The 22,534-nt window shown below is 49.3% G+C and overlaps 1 protein-coding gene across 1 annotated transcript; it reads right to left on the bottom strand.

Annotated features, from left to right (window-relative positions):
* Window positions 1–21,530, bottom strand: Actbeta (inhibin subunit beta). Its single transcript, XM_055076500.2, has 3 exons — window positions 21,519–21,530; window positions 5,285–5,704; window positions 1–3,165 (listed from the first exon to the last, which is right to left on the bottom strand). Exons 1-3 carry the CDS (start codon window positions 21,528–21,530, stop codon window positions 2,734–2,736), a joined length of 864 nt encoding a protein of 287 aa, XP_054932475.1. The 3' UTR covers window positions 1–2,733.
* Window positions 21,531–22,534: the final 1,004 nt, after the last annotated feature.

The following is a 22,534-nucleotide window of genomic DNA, read 5'->3' as shown; positions in this document are numbered from 1 at the left end:
CACCGCTGACCCTTCTGTACGCTGCTGCTAAAGGTGAATATTTCTTTTTAAGCCACGCATTGTCAGCCTCGAAAGCGTAATTTTATCGAGCTCACTTCTTTCCTGAGAATTAAGCCCATGTTTGGCTGATCAACACCTGCCGACTGCTGTTTGCTTTTCGCTATTAATCTCCACTTCATCATATAATTGTTGTGTCCTCCACGCTGGGAGGTTCTTGAGACATACCAAAAATAGCTCTTAGTTCCTTTTTTTGTGTGTGTGTGTGCGGATTTTTTTTTTCTGGTTGGTGTCCGACTTCTTTCTGGCTACGATGTCCGCGAGCACTGCTCCAGTATTTAATCGCGCCTGACGGGCAACAAAATGACACCTTGAATTCGCACAATAATTAAATAGGCTACCACCTCCTTTTCTCGTAGTAGTGTCCTCCCTCCGTCACTCAACTCATTAACTACGATATGGCACTTGTTCTCACCCTCAATATAAATTTCAGGCACACGGCATTAAAGAACGGAAACGAGCTGCGCACCGCAGCGAGCAGCCCGCGAGACCTTCCCTACAGACCATTACTTTGAACACTTAACCGACAAACTTTCACCGGTATAAATTAATCGCTCAACGACAACCTCCGTTGCATGTTCCGCATCCGGAGAGAGTAACCCTGCTCTACGCAGCGCGCTATCAGCGAGAGGCGAAACATGGATGGCAACGAACAGACCGAACTCTGCGAGGGATGAAGGCTGTGCTAGCGAAAGGCGCGCCGCACAGTGCGTCTGTGCTGAAGAGTCTGCAGCACGGCCACTCGTAACGTTACGCATAGGTACCACGGGCTATTTGATCTCTCGAGGTGTGAAGCACGTCACTGGACTGGACCGACAGCTCTCACGGACAAAGTGGGTGGGTTCGCAAGCGTTGCAGCGTCGGTCATCGGGTTCGCGCTTTGATCGCGCCGAGCCTGGAAGTTGGAGGCATTGAGACTCCAGGTTAGGCATTTGGGGCTGTTGGTATGGCGCATCGTAAAGGTATTCTACCATCTTTAGCAAGGACACAGACACAAGACATAAATACGTGCACACGGCGCTTGTTTTCGTAACCGCGACTTTGCTTGCCCAAACCGGCAACACTCGCCAATTGAAATGTTATTCTGCGGTCAAAATAAAGAGAGTAGAAGAAGAAGAAGAAGAAAGCACGCACTCAATCAGATGCTATCGTTATAAGCCTTGTGGCGCTCCTTTCGTTGACAAAGTCATCCCCTCGCAGATCGGCAGCGGTGGTGAAACGCCGCTTATACTGCTGGCGCATGATAGAAACAGGCTATGTACAGGGCGAGGAGACATATAATAATAGTAGTGCGCACAAGTTGAGGGAGCAGTATCGACATGGGTGCCTACATAGCGTGTACGTCCTCCTCCGCGGTGCATTGCGATCAACTCGTCGTCGACCCGCGGGGACGACGTGTTCGAGCAGCGGTCGGCAATGAATGAACTTGCGCGTATAACAACGCGGCGCAGCAACCTCGGTATACATGTAGGATGACGAGATTCCTTCACCATTGCTACTGCAAGTTGTTGGGCGACGCGGGACCAAACCAATACGCGTTGTTAACGATGGAAATGAGAGAGGCAATCTCAGCTGCCTCGGCTAGAAGAGACCGTTATTAGGTGCGGCTTCGCAGAGTGCTGTAACATCATTTCGCATAATGTTATGGAGAAAGTGACTATGTGCCGGATATCGCACTTCGCCGAGTTCTAAACAAAAGCAAGCGAACAATTGCGGAGCTCTGGCGGAAAAATCATGCAAAATAAGTTATCATGTATCCTGCAAGGGCGCAAACTCTAGGAATGAGGGCTGGTGATAGCTTAGGGCAGAATAGTGATGCGCTAGCGGCGCGTCATAAAAACTGATTAGCTACTGGAATAACTGACCCTTACAGGTCTGACGCGCCGTTTACGTCGACTCAAATAACCTCCGAAAACAGCAGAAACCCGTTTTGATATTGGTCCTTCGTGTTCCAACATTTGCGAGCAATTGGTCAAAAAAGAAGACTTAGAGCAAGAGAGAGAGAGAGAGAAAAAAAGAACAACAACAACAACGCGAACATACGTAACAGTCCTCTAAAACATGTTTTGGGCAACCCGCGCAAATACGCGCGCGGGGTCACGTAATGCGGCCCGTCTGGACCTCGTCGCGAGCACAACCTTTGGGGGACCAGGAGGGGGGCCCCGAACACACACAGCGAGCCGCACGGCGACGAGCCTGCGCGCCCTCACAACACTCACTCACAATACGGACAACAACCACCACCGCGACGGCGCGGCGAACTGTCTCGCCGCCGAGTCGTCGGCGCTCAGCGGGAGACGGCGGCATCGTCCGCCCGGACGCGACGGTAGCCACTCCACGTCGAGAGCACAGGTATGCAGCACCGCACCGAGGACAACGTATTGCGTGTTCCGGCGGTGCACTTGAAGCTGGTGGGAGGAGAGCGCAACCTGGCGGCGGAGACGACTGACTAGAAGAACGCACCGTAGCGAGCGCACCTTTCCGCCTTCTCCTGCAGAGGAAGGAGGGCGAGGAGGAGGCGACATCCGCAGCGTATCACAGAATCCGGGACACAAGGGTTCGGGGGGAGGGGGGAGCGAGCCGTCCACACCGAGGTTGATGGGGGAAGGGGGGGGGGGGGTCGTCGCGGTGGGAGGAGACGTGAAAGAATTTCTTGGAGTCCTACGCAGGCGAGCGCTACGTGCAGCCGCACTCGTCGACAATCATCTTGGGCAGGTCCGACTTGATGATGTTGTGGTCTCGGTCGAAGTAGATGAGCGACATGGGCGACAGCTTGGTGGGCGCGCAGCAGGGCGACACGGAGGCGTACGGGTTGCGCAGCCGGTACTCCTCGAGCACGTGTGCGTGGAAGTAGCGGAACATGTCGGGCGTCCGGGGCCGGCCCGCGCACTCGCCCATGCAGTAGTTGGCGAAGTAGCCCTTGGGGGCGATGATCCAATCGTCCCAGCCGAGGTCCTCGAAGCTCACGTACAGCGACTGCTTGCAGCACTGCGTCACCCCTTCGCCGCACGTGATGGTGAACCGCCGGCCGCGCCGCCGCGACACCAGTGCCTCGGTGGCCACGGCCAGGAAGGGTCGACGCCGCTGCCGCCGCTCGAACTGCGCCACCTGCGAAAGGCGGCCACGGCGCCGTTTCAGGAGTCCGTGCGCGTGGTGCGGCACCACAGCCGCTACTTCAATTCATATACATCATCATCATCATCATCATAACCATCATCATCATCATCATCATCCGATTTTTATATACACTGCAGGACGAAGGCCACACGGTTTCTACAGGGTCTCCCAGCGATATCCATATTACCTCTATCTTGCGCTAGCTTATTCCAGCTAGCACCCGAAAACTTCACAATTTCATCATCCCACTTAATTTCATCCCGTCCTCGACGGCGCTTCCCTTTCCGTGGCACCCATTCTGTAACTCTAATGGTGCACCGGTCTCCTACCCTACGCATTACATGGCCTGCCCAGCTCCATTCTTTTTTCTCATAATATCGAACTAGAATATCGGCTATACCAGTTTGCTCGCTGATCCACACCGCTCTCTTCCTGTCCCTTAGCGTTACGCCTAACATTTTCCGTTCTATCACTCATTGCGCTGTCTATAACTTGTTCTAGAGCTTCTTTGTTAACCTCCGAGTTTCTGCCCCATATGTTAGCACCGATAGAAAGCATTGATTGTACACCACTGTTGTCAACGGCTGTGGTTAATTTCCCAGTCAGGATTTGATAATGCCTGCCGTATGCACTAGAGCCCATTTTTATTCTTCTACAAGTTTCTTTCTCATGGTCAGAGTCCCCTCTAAGTAATTGGCCTATTATATAAACGTACTCCTGCGTAGACTCTATAGAGGCTGACTGGTGGTCATGAATTCTTGTTCCCTTGCCAGGCTATTGAACATTACCTTTGCCGGCTGCACATTAATATTCAACCCACTATTAAACTTTCTCGGGTAAGGTCCTCAATCATTTGATGCAATTCATACCTGGTGTTTCTGAACAGGACGATATCACCTGCAAACCGAAGGTTGTTGAGATATTCGCCGTTGATCCTCACTCCTAAGCCTCCCTAGTGTAATAGCTTGAATACTTCTAAGCACGCAGTGTATAGCATTGGAGAGATGTTTCTCGTTTCCTGAACCCTTTGTTGATAGGTAACTTTCTACTCGTTCCGAACCAAGGTAGGTGTGGAATCTTTGTAGATGTTTTCCAAGATATTCCCGTATGACTTCTGTACTCCTTGATTACGCAATGCCTCTATGACTTCTGGTATCTTTACTGAATCAAATACCTTTTCATATATTATGAAAGCCACACAGAGATATTGATTGTACTCCGCAGATTTCTCAACTACATGACTGATGACATGGACGTGATCCATTGTAGTAGAATATCCCTTCCTGAAGCCATCCTGCCAGGTGCTATACATAGCGCACGCTAAAGAGGACGAAGAGAGAGAGAGAGAGACGGACCACTAAATTTGCGCCACCTGAGATTTCCAGATGAGCGACTCTGTGACCTAGCTCACAAATATGGCCCAAGATAAGATCTCGTTGCGCGTTTCTATACGGATTGCGTCATCGAGGCAGCCACATGGCTGAAGAAATTTGTAGCGCCGCAGCATAACTCGATCCTTCGTCAATTGTGAGCTATAAAGTTTGTTCCGGTATAGCGTCTGCGACATCCAAAACCTAGTTACGTGCGACTGAACAGGGACCGTATTCTTGCTGGACGAACCAGTGGCCAGGGTGTGCCATCGTGCTGGACTGCGCGTCGCTCTACGGTGGCAGTGTTCACGAAAACGGTCGATGGAGATCGTGCTTTGGTGTCGTCACAGTGGAAGCGGTACCTTTGCAGGTTGCCTGCCTAGGGTGTCCCCACTCCCCGCCTGTATTGATGGAACCCACCGTTGACCCCAATCTCTACACCACGTGAAGAGAAACACTGCCCCTTACCGACGCAGTCAAAACGCGTCCGAAACTCTGGCAATCGCTGAACTATTATTTCGTAATTACGCACTTTCGGCACACGCACCCTAAATAAGTGGCACGGAGAGGCGTCTCTCAAGAAACCAGTCATCGCAGTAATAGCGTGACGGAACTTTGTGAAGGCGTTGCGACGGCTTCGGTCGGGGTGCGGCTCTGCACGCGTTTCGCTCGGCTGGAGTCCACGGGGAGAATCGTCGAGGCCCGTTCGCTCATGGTGACGCCAACATTCGTTCGCTCACCTGTATGCCAGCTGGTCCGCAGCCCACGCAGTCGACGAGCAGCGTGAGCTTCTTGCGAGCGTCGTGTCCGTGGTGGCCCGCCGCGGGGGCGAACCAGTGCTGGACGGCCGCGCGCAGGTCCACGCGCCTCCAGCCGTGCGAGGCGGCGCTGGCGTCCACCTCGACTGCGGCCAGCAGGTCCATGCCTCCGCTGAGCGGGGCGCTGCTGCTGTTGGACTCGGCCACCCGGAACACGTACAGGGTGGCCGTCCGGTTGCCGGCCGAGGAGGAGCCGCGGCTCCGCACGTAGAGCCACAGCGAGGCCGACACCACGCGAAGCCGGTGCGTGGGCCGGTCGGGGTTCTGGTGGAAGTCCAGCAGCACGTGGCCGTTCACCGTCAGCCCTGCGTCGCACCAGAAGCTCGCTCTCGCAAGGTCACTCTACAACAAGAACGGGAAACTTGACAATCCACACTCAAGCGACTCTATATAAAGCGCACGAGACGGACGAAGGAGGAACGGACACAAGCGCTGACTTCCAACTAAAGGTTTACTTTCAGGGTCGCCGATTCGCATGCACTACATATATGAACGCATAGCCGACAATCGCACGACACGTGTGGCACAAAGGAACAACACATAGTTCCGTATTTAGAGGCCATGTTTTATCTGTGAAATTGTTCCTCGTTATAACTTGTCTTTAATTCCTCTTTTTCTTTATCTCATTTTTGGCAAGTGCCACTTGTAGCCACCAGGTAACCGTCTCATACCTGTCCGTGCGCTACTTATGTTGCCAAATGCTTTCTTGTTTGAAGTGCTCATCATCGACTATGAGTGATTTATACCTTTTGTCTGCTCGTACTAGTTTGTAACGACCTTCTTGGTACTCTGCTCGTCTCGTAAGTTTCGAATATTATTTGCTGTTTTGTCTGATTGCACTTCGACTCCCCCTCCCCCCTCTTTTATGTAACGCTCGCAAAGGGCCTTTAAGGTAAATAAAAAGAATTCAAGAGAAACAAAGGAACAGTCGGAAATTAACGCAGCGTAAAATAAAAAGCAAGTCTTGAAGCTTTTCTAGGTCTACGCAACAGCACTGGAAAGGATCGCTTTCAGGAGGAATATGAATATGAGGAATATGAATGAGAGGACGTCATGTACTTTCGTGTACGCAAAAAAGTTGTCAGACAAAACATTTCCCTCCGAATTTTTTTTGTTTAATGTAGGAAGTGTTTGCCAGCGTCTCAACATAGCCGCGCTCGCTGCAAGACGTGATTCCCAAACGACGACGACGCGTACACCATTTAGGCCAATCACGTGAACACGCTGGTCTCCTGGCTTGAGCCTTTCCATGCCACTTGTTTCAGACACGGTGCTACACCGCTTATTCGCAAAGAAAGAGGTCCCCCAGTTACGCTCACCGACAGGGAATATATAGATGCGTGCTGCTTCAACGAGACTGTCGCAGCTCACTGAAGAGTGACCAGAAGAGTGACCACCGGTGACCAGTCGAGTTCACGACATGAAGATACTTTCACAGTTAATCATTTTCTGTTATTTAGTAACAGCTAGGTACGGTAAATAGGCGCTGTCTTGGTTATCCTATCTGATGCACCGGACGGACTTATCTGCCTTCATATTCTGTACACAGCTTCTTAGCAGAACGGGGAATTGGGTTGGTTGATATTGACTGGACCTGCTGTACACTGTATAGCGCGGTAGGCGTGACACAAGGCGATGTGTTACCTTCGTCTCGTGCCACGTGTATCACGCTACACTACATCACGTTCAGTGGATACCAGTTGTACCGAGTTGCATTTTGGTTGTCTAGCTGTTACTTCCGTTTTGCGTCACATCCATCGCGCCGTGCACTACGTCACGCCCACTCTAGTGTCCACCGACGCGCAGCTTACGCGCAGAGTCCAACTTCCTGCCGATGAAGTAGAGTTCGGTCGCCGAACGCCACGCGTAATTACTTCGAAGTCCGCCTCCTCCCGCTGCGTTCCCGTTTCTCGGATGGATAGAAACGGCGGCCGCCGTCTGCGGCCACGAGGCCGCAACATCGAGCGCCTTAAACTCCCAAGTCGCGTCCCTCAGTAACCGACTGCAAGTTTCCCTTCCAGCTGCAGGCAGACAGGTGCGGCCTTTCGGCCTCAACAATGACCGTGGCTCGGCCGAGCGTGCGTCGGCCAACGTTGCTTTGCCCGGGGCCAACACCCTTTCCCTCTTCTCCTGCGGCGCGCCTCTTTGCATTCACAGACGAGCGACGGGCATCCCAACGTCTCGTTATATGCGGCCTCAAAACAGCGCCAAGAGCGCGGGACCGTCTCTTGAAGAATTAAAAAAAAAAGGTCCGAATAAATGCGAGAAAGAGTCTCGCAGCCCACCAGCCAGTGCATTCAATCTCCTAATGGACTAAACATTTTCGCGGAGAAAGTAGCAAGAAGAAGAAGAAGAAGCACAACAACAACGAGAGGACCGAGCGAGAAACGACGACCGATATGCCGACGCGTGGTGTCCATTTGTCTGACTCGCGAGTCCCCGTTTTTCTGCGCTTGCTCCCGTTTTCGGCCGCGTTGTGCCGGCTTTGCCGCCGTCTCAGACTCCGCGAAGCGAGCGGCTCGTCTATTTTTGCCTCTTCTCATGTACTTTGCCCTTTCATTCTTTTCTTCCCTTCATTACTTTTTTTTGCTCTTGGGCCTGTCTTGACGCAACGCTGCCCCCCCCCCCCCCCCCCCCGTTTTCCCCACGTCCCTCCTTTTCTTAGTACATATCTACTCTACGCCGGCGATATTGAAAACATATCCCTCGGATTCATTCCTCCTTCCCTTTCAAAGCACCGATATTCCATGAGCGCCAAAAGAATCCGACCTTTCGTACATCGCGAATACTACACCCCGTACGACAGGTCGCGTCCTGCTTTCAAGTCGCCGTATCTCTCGCTCGAAATACGGGCGCGGCCAAGTATAGGCCTCCGAAGAAGCTCCTTTTTGAAACGCATTGTGCTCCAGCTATCTCAAGGTCTCGCTGACAAACGTGCTTCGGTTCGGCAAAATGACTTTCATGGAAAGTAGGGCTCCCGCTTCCCCGCCTACCCATTTTCCCGTAGTCTTCTTCTATCTACGCATTCGTTTTCTTTCTTTCTTTTTTAGTTGACTGAAATATCGCAGGAGTTGCGAAATGTGTAGGCTCATCAAGTTGCTTCCCGCGTGTACAAGTTACCGGTTAACGTTGCAGTCTCAATTCTGTAATCGCCATCACTGACGAAGATCAGACTTTCCCAGAACGCCAACGGTATAGCAGCAGAACAGCAGAAGCGAAGGCTGCGGCTAGACACCAGACGAGGGCGATGTAACCAACACCGACCTAGACCACCGCGCATCGATGGAGTCCTACGCCTGCAAAGATGCAGACGGCTAGCTTTGACGAAGGCTAATAAAAAGGAGAGAGAAAGAGGTAGGGATAGATAGATAGATAGATAGATAGATAGATAGATAGATAGATAGATAGATAGATAGATAGATAGATAGATAGATAGATAGATAGATAGATAGATAGATAGATAGATAGATAGATAGATAGATAGATAGATAGATAGATAGATGAAATGCAGACATATTAGTAGAACTAGTACCTCTCCGGTTGGCTACTCTGCATTGAGGGAGGGGAGGAGGGAAATAGCAGAAAAAGACCAGAAGAGGAGATATGAAAGAAATTTCTACGCTCAAATTCGCTGAAGATGCTTTGCGACGAGTAGTCCCATACAGTCCCGATACATATAAACACACCAGTGCTTAACTCCGGCTGACGTCGGCTGCGACCAAGGCGCATGGATTCTATTTTCCGTAAAGGTTCACTCACACTATAGGCCTACCCGGCACCGATTTCGGTCTGCCGACAGTCGGCAGACCGAAATCGGTGTCGGGTAGGCCTATAGTGTGAGTGAGCCTTAGGAAGACGATTGTCGTGTTTGCCGAGCGCGTCGCAGAGCGCCTGTCCTTTGTGCACCAAACCAAGAACATTTACAAAGAGTGCGCGTAATCGTCCCCTTCGCGCCCACAAACTTCACGTTCGGGACTTCTGGCCATTACGGTGATAATAAAAGAACATTTCACGAAGAAACAAGCGAGACTTGGTCTTGGAATGGGACTCGCCATTCTTTTGTTTTTTGCTGTTTGGTGTTCTATCGCACATGTGTACTTGTCAGGGCTTGCTCTTCGTGCCCGTGGCGTCGCCCACGAGAGATGCCTTTCCCGCAGATACCTCGATGCCTGGTGGGTGGACGCGCCTGGGTTGCATGAGCCAGCAATGACGACGAAAGCGCTTTTCGAATAGGTCAGTGTTATCCGATCTGTACCGATCAGTCACCCGCAAGAAATAGATGCCCTCGTGACCTGGTTCCCCATCACCCACGCTCCTCGCTATGCCGCACATGCATGGGCGCTGACTAAGGGGGAGGAAGGGGGGGAAGGGGGAGCACCAGAGACCTTCTCCCCTCCCCCAACATTCCCGTGCCCCGATGTGTCGTAAGAGTAGAATAAAATGAAAAACTATTATACAGACAAAAAAAAAAAAAATAGTGAATCGGCAAAGAAGGCGTGGTGGTTCTGGACCCACAGGGGCACCGGACCATGTCGAGATAGTTGCGATGAAGTTCGAGAGTGGAATCAAAAGCGTTCTTTCACCTATCAGCCGAGAGTTACATAGCTTGCCTGCGCTAAAGGATACAGTTGAAAGCATGGAACAGGCCGTACAGTATACATATGGCACGAAAGTTTGATGAGTTTGAAAATACCACTAACCGACAAGACGGTGAAACCAAAGGCCTAAAGGGGAAAGATTGTGGACTGGGCGCGGAAGGATGACGCTAACGATGAGACGCGTTCACAAGATTGTGTTTGTCTCATTTTATTGCAAAAACGCGTAGAAATGGCAGAGCAGGGGAAGCGTGGATCGCACCAGAACTGTGCCGATAAAATGAAAACAAAAGAGTAACTGCGCAGAAAATTTCTTAATACACGTTCTTCCGATGACTGGGTTATCCTTACGCAGTACCGCAATAAGTTGAACAAAAAACTACGGTGACCGAGAACACAGTATCGTTTTTATTTTTTCTTGTCTAGATGTGCCGCACAGTCGCCACGACCTATTGTTGTCCTGGCTTGACAAGTTACTACATCGCGATAATTTTCTCACTTAGCGACTAAACTTGCTGGTTGAGGGCAAAGAGCTATCGGGGATTGAATTGGCTGAAACATTTAACGACTATTATACCTGACGCAATTGATTATGTTCTCGATCAGGCTGATAGCTCTATATTTCTAGGAACAAATACATCGCCATAAGTTGTATGTGTTATCCAAAATTTGAAAATGAACCTTAGCAGTGACAGTTAGGACTCCAGATAACGCCTTTTAAATATTTAGCTAATATTATGGCTCCAGTACTCGCAGATATTTTTAACACTTCTATAACGAATTGAATTTTTCATAGAAAAAGAAACTAGCACGAATAACCGTTGTTTAGAAAAAGGAAGGTTGAAATGACATATGAAATTGTAGAACAGCGTCCATTCCACCAACCTTCTCAACGATTTCTGAAAAAAAAAATCGCAGAGTTGGCTTTCCACATTTATTGATAGGCACAAAATACTTACTGCTGATAAGTATTGATTTACTAAAAATAAGTCAGCGGAGTAAACGTTGCTGGAGCAAAAACAATATATTCTTCAGCAGTTCGAAAATAAGTTCTTTGTAATGGGTACTTTAGCTGACTTTCCACATGCCTTCGATCTTGTCAACTGTGATATCTTGCGTGAGAAAATTCAATTATATGGCATTCGAGGTCAGGTTTTAGAATTATTAAAACCGTAGCTAACTAACAGAAAGGAAATTGCTCAAATAGCTAACTCAATTTATAAAGTTGAACCAGTTTCTTGTGGGGTGCTTCAATGTAGCGTTTTGAGGCCTCTATTATTTACATAATAACTTCGCAATATTATACACTTATACTAATTCCAAAGCAAAATTCATTATCTATGCGGATGATACCATAATATTTTTTTTTCTGGAACAGATGTCGATGAGTTAGTAACGCTGTGTGATGAAACAATGCGGTTACGAAAGCGCTGATCGAACTCGAACTACACGCAGATTAAATAAAGAGAAGCTAAAATAGCAATATTCAGAAAAAAAAAACTAATTAGTCCCTCCACACCAAGCAATTGCTCTCACCTCTCCTAATATTGAAATTGTTCACAGCTTTATAGTCTCTTGGAGTATATTTTCGTCTAATATGAATCCCGGAGAACGACGCGAGCCACTTCGTAACAAAACTAGCTCGAATCACGGGCACAGTAGGTCGTTTCCGATATCGACCAACTCCAAGAAGAAAACTACTTGTGCATACCTCACTGTTCTATTCTTGTCTAAATTACTGTCAACGCGTACGGGGCACATTGAATTCTGGGATCCTGCGCGCTAAAACCTCGATTTGATTTTGAGGTAGGCCGTATCGAAGGGGGGGGGAGTGGGGGGTGTCTCCGGATTACTTTTGACCACCAGGGGATCTTTAACGTGCCCTAACTGCACGGGGCACGGGCACTTTTACATTTCGCCGGAAAGTTATGAGGGAGTTTTACGAACGGCGCAGGATTAAGCCCTCCATTCTAGTAGAACTGTAACTGTCATTGAGACGAAATTACAGCCAACGCGCAGGCGGATTTAAATGTTTGTGCGTTATTTACAGCTTTAAAAAATAAGTTTGTTAATTGCTCGAATGCGTTATAGGGCTGTTAGCCGCTATGTTTCCGAATGTTCCGAGAGGACCATGCGACACACCGCGTTTGCACGTGATGAAAATTGGCGTCGTACGCAATGTGGAGCGAAGCGTTAACGTTTCCGGATCAATAAGGCGATTTGCAAAGAATTACTGAATCCTCGTTTTCTCCATATTTTTAGGCGTTACCTGAGGCGCCTGCGGTGTCCTTGATGAACTAAATGAGTGACTTTGTTCGTATTACATCGGTATAAGGGGAAAATTATGGGTGATGTGTAGGAAAAAGTTGTGCGTTGTTCAATTACAGTGTAGAATTTAGCCCGCCTGCCTGGGAAATATATAAGCTGTGGAGATCAAATTTGACGGATGGGGAACATTATGGCTGATGTGCGTGCGAAGTTAGAAGTGCGTGGGTTTTGGTGCAACTCTGGCTAAAAGTATTCTAAGCAAGCATAAGAACAGCCGTGTGGGTTGGTTGCGGTAACAGGATGAAACAGCGACAAAAGGCGAACGCAAAAAGAAGGAGCAAAAGGTGAACGAGTGGGTCGAAAGCGTTATGTATGTGGGCCACAAAGAAAACGTGAGAGTCGCATGCGGGCAACGCTTTGAAGTGTGTGGCTTAATTACAAGCACCTGAACTTGTAATGCAACTGCTCGAAAGAAGCAGCTTCGGTGGTGATTAGGCAGTGATCCCGTAAAGTGGAACGGGTCTGCTGTCTTTTTCTGACTTGTGGAAAAACCTGCAGACTTGCACGATTCATACGGTGGAGTGGCTCTCAAGGACGTGCGAAATGGACGTGAATGGTACGTGCCTCGACGTCACTGCTTCTATTTCGAGTAGGCAACGCTAACGGCTCTCGAGGTAACTGTTTAAATATTTATATTTAAGCAGTTATTTTAGCCAACAAACAAAGACACCAAGGTCAACATAATGGAAATTGCTTGCACCTAATAATTGAATTAAAGAAATGATAAATTAATGATAACTAAAGTGGATGAGAAAACTACCTGCCGCAGGTGGGGACCCATCCCGCGCCTTCGCATTACACGTGCGCTGCTCCACCAATTGAGCTACCATATATATATATCGTGCGCTACGCTATACGAAGAAAGCTTTAGGGCGAAAACCCGCAATCGCGACTCGCTCGTCTGGGGAGACGTATCGCGATCGCGAGGAAAAAAAAAAAAAAAAAAAGGGTGCCCTCGCGCTAGCCGTCGTCTCACACTAGAGATTCATACGAGAAAGCGTTTTTAGGGACCGTCATGACCGGCGCGTCTCCGCCGTACAGGCGAACGCTGCTTCTTAAGCAGCCTGCAGGCAAAACGTAGTACGTGCGCTGCCGGCGACTTCGAAATGACGCGCTCGGCGAGACCTTGGTTCACACAGGGACGGTAATCGCTCGCGAGCAGCCATGCGTCAACGACCTGAGCACGAGCACGTGGTCTCTACACTCTCATGAACCCGTCCCTCCCTGCGTTTTCTGTTAAAAAAAAAAAAAAGGAAAAGAAATTTTTCTCTTTATTTTCGTCCAGCGCCGAGCGACTCGTCGTATTACTAAACTTTGTCCGCGCAATCTCGTCGCATCAAAAGCAAGCATGAAGAGCATTTTTTCTCGTATTTTTTTTTTGAAAGGCGAAAATCAAGATGCTATGAGGCGCGCAGTCTATGGATATGTCACAGTGCAACGCCACCGTCCTAGAACGTATATGCACAAAATGTGCGAAAAAAACTTCTTGTATGACGGATGCTGCATCTGGGAGACGAGGGCTTCCTTTTCCACTTCAAGTTTTCTTCTGGTATCTTCTTCTCCCGCTTTCCGAAGAGCACAATACTGGAAGTCTGGGCGCGCCCGCTTCTTCATTTATTTCAAAAAGAAAAAGAAAGAGGGGGTGGGAGGACAGGGCCGCAGAGGGAGGGGGGCGTATTCTTTGCCCAAATCTGAAGATGTGGGATGGTCGCGAAGTGAAATGGCAAGGTTTAATAGCGGCGACAACGCAGCAAGTAGAATGGAAGAAAACGAGATAACGTTGGCGGCTTAGATGCGCAAGATGCCCGCATCAGTTGTTGCCCGTGCGGATGGGGTACATCCGCCTATTTGCGCCTTCCGGTCTGGCTCACGCATGACGGCTTACGTTTCTCTCTTTCTTTATCGTCAATTTTATTTTAGCGCAACCGTCATAATACTTTCTTATATGTAAACGTGGAACCAAAGTGAACAGAGACACTAATGATGTTCCGCAATGCAGACAGAAAAAAAGAAAGAAGAGAAAACTCCTTTCCCACGCGCCTGCAAGACCCTGAATAGATTTCGCAGACTCCCTCCAGACGGAATAATTTTACTTCTCTTCTTGCTACGTCTGGACCAAAGTTTACTAGCAAGGATCATTTGTATGGGTTCTCCCCAGGCAAGCCGGTTTTGGGGATAATGAGCAAAGGGAAGCAACGAGCAAATGGCAGGGAAAAGGCACGAAAGGAAGGGTGGTCAACGTCTGCTCCCCTCGTCTCCCGTGGTGCGTCACGTGATCGAGAGGAAGTACCCAATCACGAAGTTTTAGGAAAACTAAGGGGGAAAATGCTCATTCAGTCTACACTCCGGTAAGTTAGTTCTTCAGAAACTCCATTCGCATTTCTTTTGAGGGAAAGTTGTTTTTAAAGCAGATTTTACGAAGGACAAGCTTCCGATTTTGAATTTCGCGCCAGAACAGCGGCACCATTGACGCAGGGGCTAGCTGGAAGTGGGTCAATGGGAAGCCGCGGAAGAAGGGGGGGGGGGTAGGATAGAGGTAAAGGTAGTTAAGTGTAGAAAGACGTCACAAATCGTTGTACTTCTTGTGAGATCAGCTATAAACTGCTTACGGGGAAGAAGAACATGCAAAAGACCGAAAACGCCCGCGCAAACCGCCACTGCTACGGCGTCAGCATGGCGTCAGCGTGACGCCACCCACTTCACGGCGTTCTTGCCTGTTTTGGCCCTTTTAGGTACGCGAGTGTTATCACCTCAATCACGTTGTCGGCATGGTGTGAACCGAAAACATCCCGCACAAAATTTCCCTATAGTCGCCAGGGCGACTTCGGTCATTAGTGCGAGAGCATTTGAACGACTAGTCTGAAGACTCGTTATTATTATCATCATCACATGCAACACAGCCTCATGAACACGTCATTGTAATCAGGCTCATCCTCATTGTGATCACTGTCATAATTACCATGGCACATAAGACTATCATCACGGGCATTATAGCGGAAAGTCATCGCAGTTGTTCTGATTTGATTGATTGATTGAAAACTTTATTGTTCCACCGAGCTGGGGTGCCCGCCTCTTAACCTACACGTAGGTAGGGGGGGAGGACGAAGCAGTCTCCGCGCGTTGAGGACGGTGAGTCTTCACGGCCTCAACGGCCAGGCGGATTGCTCGACGCTGGTCGTCTTCAGCCTCGCTCTGGAGCAAGGCCTCCCAGCCTTCTCTACTGTCAATGTTTTCCTTGGCCCCTGGGGAGCCAGCACACTCCCATATTATATGGTCTAGCATACCTTTTTGCTTACAAATTTTGCAGAGGGCGTCGTTATAGTCCCTCGTCTGTGTTAAGTAGATCCAATGTGGTGATGTATAATTGTTTCCCTGGAGGCGTCGCCAAATGCGAGCGTCCTCCAGAGAGAGAGACCGATGCGGAGGCGGAAAGATTCTTCTTTCGGCTTTGTAGTGATCGACAGTTTCCCTGTACGAGATCATGCTATCTTTTATCCCTGGAACTGGCTGCTCTAGAGTTGCCCGGTGGTAGAGTGCTCGGGCGAGCTCGTGAGCGGATTCGTTGCCTGGGACTTCTTCATGGGCCGGTACCCAAATAAAAGTTGTCTCTCCTGGGAGGGTTTTTGAGTAGAATGTGGAGGGCTTCTTCCGAGGTTCTCCCTTTGTTAAAATTTCGTATAGCTAATTTGTTATCGCATAATATTACTCCCGCTTTTGTACCCGCACAAGCGAGCGCTACTGCAACCTCCTCGGCTGTACAGGCGTCCCTCGTGCACGTGGAGCACGCCATCTTAACGAACCCGTCGCCATCAACCACCGTCGATACCGCAGCCCCGACTCTGCCGCAAGCGGCGTCCACGTACGCTACGTTATGCACCGGTGTGTTTTTAAGTTTATTTACTAGAGCCTTAGCCCTGTGACCTCTCCTCTCTTTGTTGTAGATAGGATGCATATTTTTAGGTAGGGGGGGGGGGGGGGCGATTTGGAAGCGTTTACGCACGTCCAACGGAATGTCTTTCTTGTCAGTTGGGGCACCCCTGTCGCATTGAATTCCTACCCATTCCATGATTTTTCACCCTGTTTTAGACTGGCCTAATCTTTCCAACTGAGACACTCATACTGCCTCAGTGAGTTCAACTAGCGTGTTGTGAACCCCCATTTTGAGGAGGAGGTCTGTCGAGGTCGAGTCTGGGAGCCCTAGGGCTCTCTTAACGCTCTTCCTAATGATCGCATCTATTTTATCCTTTTCTTCTCGTTTAAACACAAGATACGGTGTGGCATACGCTATACGGCTGGTAATGAAGGCCTGCATGAGTCTGAGGAGGCGGTTCTCTTTGAGGCCCCTGCCTTTGAGTGAAATTCTCCTAAAGATCCCCGTGACCTGCGCCGCGTATCCTTCTAGCTTTTTTATTGTCGTGAGGTTGCATCCATTTCTCTGGATATACATGCCCAGAATTCTTATTTCCTCCACCTTGGGAGCCTCATTCCCGTTTACGAAAACAGTGATGGGCCTGCTGCTCCCAGTGTGTTCCCTTTGATGTTTTGGCTCAATGATTAACAGCTCCGATTTCTGTGGCGAGCACGCCAAGCCTCTGCTGGCCGCATACTCTTCCACCATATGCGCCGCTATCTGTAGTTTAAGTTCGATGGCTGCGTCACTCCCACTGTTAACCTAGATGTTGATATCATCCGCGTACATGCTAAATTTAATCGATTTAATCTTATTGAGTTCCGCCGGGAGACCCCTCATCGCTATGTTGAATAGGAATTTCTGGATGTAAAATACCCTCCCATCACACTTGGGAGCAAGGGAACCCCGCAAGGGTCGGTGCGCAGTTGTTCTGACGTATGCAATAGGTGCACGTCATAATGATGATGATGATGATGATGATAAGGCTGCACTGATGGTGAACGCTAATGGCGCCCTTCTTGAAGCGGCGGGGTCCCGTCCTCATCTCTTCCCTAATTTTTTTCCACCGATAATACTCCTATCGTCGCTTCCTAATCATCACTTATGGCAAGTTAATGCACCCACCAGCTTTGAACCCCAGCGCTTAGATGGAGATTCCCTAGGGCTGTTTTACAGCGTTGTGGCGCCACCTAGGGACTCTCTTATCATCGTACAGAGGTCACAAGCCCATATTCAATAGAGTAGGTGAGGGTAGGAAAATCGATGCTCTCACATTAAAAAAAATTGTATTTGCCGATGTTGGTAGAAAGGGTAGCGGGGGCGCCTCCGTCTACGGACACCCGAACTATTAAGTGGCACGAGGTAAGCTATCACCGTTCCCTGTTCCCTATCCTGCGTTCGTCCGAAGGGCTCAGCAAGTCCGATACTGTTTAGCTTCTGTAATCTGGAAAGAAACAATGCACTTGAGCATGACGTGGCTGGTCACTCGACTAAAGGAGAGGAGTGCCGAAAAAGGAAACAAGTCTCACACGCGAAAAGGGACGTAGTTACCTTGAGAGCGAAATAGAGAGAGCGAGAGGTAGAAAGGTTTGTAGAAAGGCATAACGGTTAACCAGTAGTAGTTTTCATGGGATACAAAGATACCTTGGTTTGGGCGAGTTGGTTACTTGGTAGGTTAGGTTAGGATATATATATATATATATCTATATATATATATATATATATATATATATATATCGACACACGTGTCGGCAAACACGTGTGTCGGCACGTGTTTGCCGACACAACTTTATTGAGAAAAGTAAAGAAAAAAAACCAAGCGCGAAATAGTTCTTTATAATAGCTCTTTATAAGGAAGGCAGATATGTGCGTGAGCTGTCCGTCTTTGGCGTTGCAGGAAAAAAAGACGTCACCTTTCTTTCAAGATATCTAGGAACGTAAACTGATTTACCGTGCGATCGTACATATGAACTGTATGGTGTAGGCGGCTCGCACCGCGAGGAATCGTATTGGTGCGGCCGACCGAGCGTCATCGGCTACTGGACGCGGCGGCGAGGCCCGAAAGACAATCCTAGCTGCCGAACCAGGCGATACGTAGATGCAGAGCCTATACGTTGGGGGCTCATATACATTCTGGGGCATACGTAATAACAAAGAAGCATACTTATGCGCGCACAATTCAACCGGAACTGCCTCTGGTTAACCTCCCTGCCTTTCTATGCATCCTTTCCTCTCTCTCTCTCTCTCTCTCTTTCTCTCTCCGAAAAAGAAAAAGCGTGCTATCAGCTGCTGTTTTGTTGTATGTGTACCAGTATGCAGCCGACAGTGGCTGCTTTCAAAAGTCGGGTGGGGGACAAATGGTCTGCTCTGCCCCTCCCCCATTCTCCACCGGTAGATACGGCTATGAACACATCCACGTCGCTATAGCACGGTGATCTTCGCGTGGAGGTTTAGCATTAGCGCGTAATGTGCGCGTCTGACTGCGCTTAATCGCGAACGTGTGGCTGTCGACGCACTGGGCAGGGATTCTGGAAAGGAACTCGCAAGAGATGGCATTCTTTGTGTTTTTCAGAAGAACTGAAGCAATAATTCAAAGAAGTCGCGATGTAGATTAGAATCCATCCTCCGTGAAAGATAAAGGTAGTGTGTAACCAACACCAGAAGCAATAATAAATAACTATATAAATCGCAAAACGAAATGATATCGCCAGTTGTGGTAGCGTCCTAAAATGTCCGGCTCGCCCCCCCCCCCCCCCATCCCGCAATAAATAAATGAATAAATAAACAAATGAAACAAAACAGAAAATAAAAGAAAGAAAGAAAGGAACGCAGACGGGCTGAAAAATGGCGTATTCAAACAGTGAAGATGCTTTACAAGATTAAGCGCCAAGCGAGGTACACGCCATCACCCAATCGACTCTACTACGTACACCAGGCCGCGCTTGGCTTCCCGGTTCGCTGAAGCCCAAAAGCGGAAGCTCATACATCCCTATTTACACCATCGTATCACGGGTGAAATTGAATCAAAGGCGCAGACCGCTTTCGCACTATGCCGTTGATCTCTACGCTCCCCAACCGCGCTACGCCGTCTTTGCTTTTTTTCTTTTTTCGTCCGTCTGGCCGGCATTTCTCCCCCCCTCGCCAGCACTGGTTTCGGGAGTCACTAATAAGCGGAAGGACCTTGAAGGGGACCGCCAGTCGACCGCCAGAGTCACGAATTCTCCTTCGCCGCCGACGCCATTTGTCCCGCTGCCACGCACCCGAGTCTGGCACGGCAGCAGGGCTCCGCGCCACGCTGCTCCTCTCTTGTGCCGCGGCTGCCGACGTCCGGCAAAGCCAGCCGTCGAGACAAGCGGGCCAGATCGAAGGACACTCGCGCGGCAGCGTTTAGTCGTAAAAGTGCGCTGGCCTGACCGTCGCGTTGTGACAGTGCGCGGAGAGGGAGGGCGTGCCCCCACACGGCGCTCTCTCCCGTCTCTCTCTCTCCTCCGCCAGACATCTCTGCGCTGCAAGAAATATGCGCGCCAGCGCGCGATGTCTTCACTGCCGGCGGGAGAGAGAAGTGTGGTGGAGGCTCCCCACCACCCCCAACAGAAAGGAGAGAATGAACAAACGTAGCGCAAAGAAAAGAAGGAAGGAAAGAAGAAAGCTTGTCGGCCGTCCGCGGACCAGACGAGACGCGGCCGTGCGCTGCTGCAGGCATTAAGTAAATGCACCGCTCCCCCCCCATGACGCGCGCGTCCATGAGATCTTCGTACAAGGCCTGGGGCGGCTGGCCGGCCAGCCAGCCCCCGACGCTCCGATCGTTTTATAGGAGGAGGAGGGGGGGGGGGGGGGGGGGGGGGGAGTCGTCATCATTGGGAAAGATTTTTATTTTACGGTGTCACCCTCTAGCTTCCGTCGCGACGCGAGACGAAGAAAATGCGAAAGGAAGGCGGGTTCCTCTGTTCGGTTTCGTTGCCGTCTCATCTTCCGTTGCGCGCCCTTCGTTCTCCAACGTGCGCACAACAAGTTGTCCCCCCCTCAAGTCCTTCAGACACGGAGGAGTAGTACATGTCCCGTCGCGGGTTGACAGCTTATGACTGCGCCGCCTCCCAGCTCAGCTCCTTGCGATGGCGTCACATGGCCCCACTCTGCGACATGCTTACGTGAGTTAGTGGAAATGAACGCGAGAAACGGGGCAATGCTGTCTCGCTTCCAATATTTTCTTCATCTGCGAGCCGCGCCTAGTGGGCATGTTCCTCTAATATTATCGCTTTTTTTATTATCATTATTTTCAATGGTTGCATTCTTACGAAACACGGTTTCAGGCAGCAATAGCGGCGGAAAGATTTTTTTTCGTGGCGCATTTACACGAACCTAAAAAAAAAAAAAAGGCGAATTGCCGCAAAAGCGATACGATGAGCTGGAGGCATTCTCGGTTGAAAACGATCGTAATTCGTTCTTCCACGACTGCCGCGAGGTTTTATTTGGCAATGGCCAAAGGCCGAATGTGCGCTATATTGGACGCCTTAAAAATCGTGGAGCTCATTATTTTACGCACTTCATCGCGCTAGTGTTTCTGTTCTCCTGCGGTCACGAAAGAGAACGAATAATTTGCATTAACTTTGTAGCCGAGCAAATATAGTTAGATGCAGTACTGTCTCCTCAAGCAAAGGGCGGAACCATTTCGAAGTATCTCGTCTATAGCGCCCAGAGGAAATAAAGGAATCTATCTCAGTAATAATATATGTATGTAACCTAACAAATCCTGTTGCTGGGCTAGTTGGCGCTTAGGTACCATGGCGTAGCCGACGTGTAGAATATCGACACGAACTAAAGAAAAAGGCGTTTGTTCGTGTGCGTATTTCTCGCGCCGGCTATACCGTCGGATGTATACTATATAGCGAACGTCATAGCGGTTTCGGCTAGCTGTTGTATACAAGACTACGCTGAAAGAAAAAGCGAGGATTTCGAAATGTTGTTCGCGTTGCTTCGGGTAAGAAACTCTCACGTTAGGTCGCCTATAGCCCGATAACCAGTTCATCTTGTAATGCACTCAGCAGTATTGCTGACAAACCACTAAAGAACGAAAGGACGCGCTCCAGGCAAGAATTTTCCTTGATGTGGAACTGCGTTTTTGTTAACAGAATTGGCCCCTGTAGGGTAAAATGAAAGTTTTGTCGCGATTAGTGCGAGTTCAATGAGTCTTGTTCGCTTGTTTACTATCCTTAATTAACATTTGTGTGCAGCTTCACTAATCACGTAAGGGTAAGCAGACAGACCACCATTGCTCGAGCCAGCTATTCTTAGTTTCCGAAAAAAAAAAGATTAATCTGCTCACCTGACCGGACATGGCTATAGCATACACTGGTTTATATTTCTGCTTGGTTCTGTCACGTGGTGCCTGGTGTCGTGCCGCTTCTCGTGTGTTCTAAGCGTCTCTATGTAGCGTGGTTATTTGTAGCTTTATGATAGTTTACAACCGCATCGCAGCATTTTAACTCTAAGGCACTACCTGAAAACTACAACAGGAGAGTACAAAATGCTCCCACAAGGGAGTAAGCTATTCAACATTTTTTTTTTTCTTTTTCTGGCGCTTTGCTCAGCGCACTGCTGCGTACTCGGCTGCGCCAGTGTATGCTTCGAAAGCCGGCAAGCACCCGAGCATCGGAGAGGAGCGCAGTATAGTTTAAACCAGAACGCTTAGGTGACAGATCGCTCTCGAAAGAAGGGATCTTGGAGCATTGGCCGAAATACTCTTGCATGCAAAGCGCCACGAAAGCTTCATGAAACACCGTTTGAACGCGACTGGACTGTGTGACTGCCTGTTCCTGTCAGTGGAAAATTCCTCTGCGATTGTGTTCACGCTGACTTACTGTATTTTCTTTCTTTTCTTGTTTGTTTCTTTCCTCCTTACCAAAGTGTAGGATAGTAAACTGGGCACGTACTTGGTTAACCTTCCTGCTTTTCCTTCTTCGTCTCTCTTTCTTTTGAAAGCCATAAGCTTTCTTTCACAGCTCAAAGCATCAATGTTCGAAGGACTTAGGCCACGGAAACATTTCGCCCAACGATGGCCTGAGACCACCGGCATTCCGTACCATTTTTCCTTGTCCAGCCATGTTTTACACTGTGCCCAACGGCTAACTTTTCGACTTGAACGAGCTCTGCACTGTCAACGCTCTGTTGAAATACTGCGTATCTTCATGTACGCTACCCGCTGCCCGCAATGGCGCCGTAAAGTCGCCTCCTCCGACAGACTCTGCGGCGTCTGCTATTGCCTGCATGCACGCAAGCGGAGATTGTGAAACTTCTTTACTTTCTTTTTGCAATACTGATTTCCTAACAGCGCATAAACCG

This window comes from Dermacentor andersoni, chromosome 2 (assembly GCF_023375885.2).
Source record: "Dermacentor andersoni chromosome 2, qqDerAnde1_hic_scaffold, whole genome shotgun sequence".
Classification (NCBI taxonomy): Eukaryota; Metazoa; Arthropoda; class Arachnida; order Ixodida; family Ixodidae; genus Dermacentor; species Dermacentor andersoni.
This window is presented reverse-complemented; position numbering and strand designations above follow the sequence as displayed.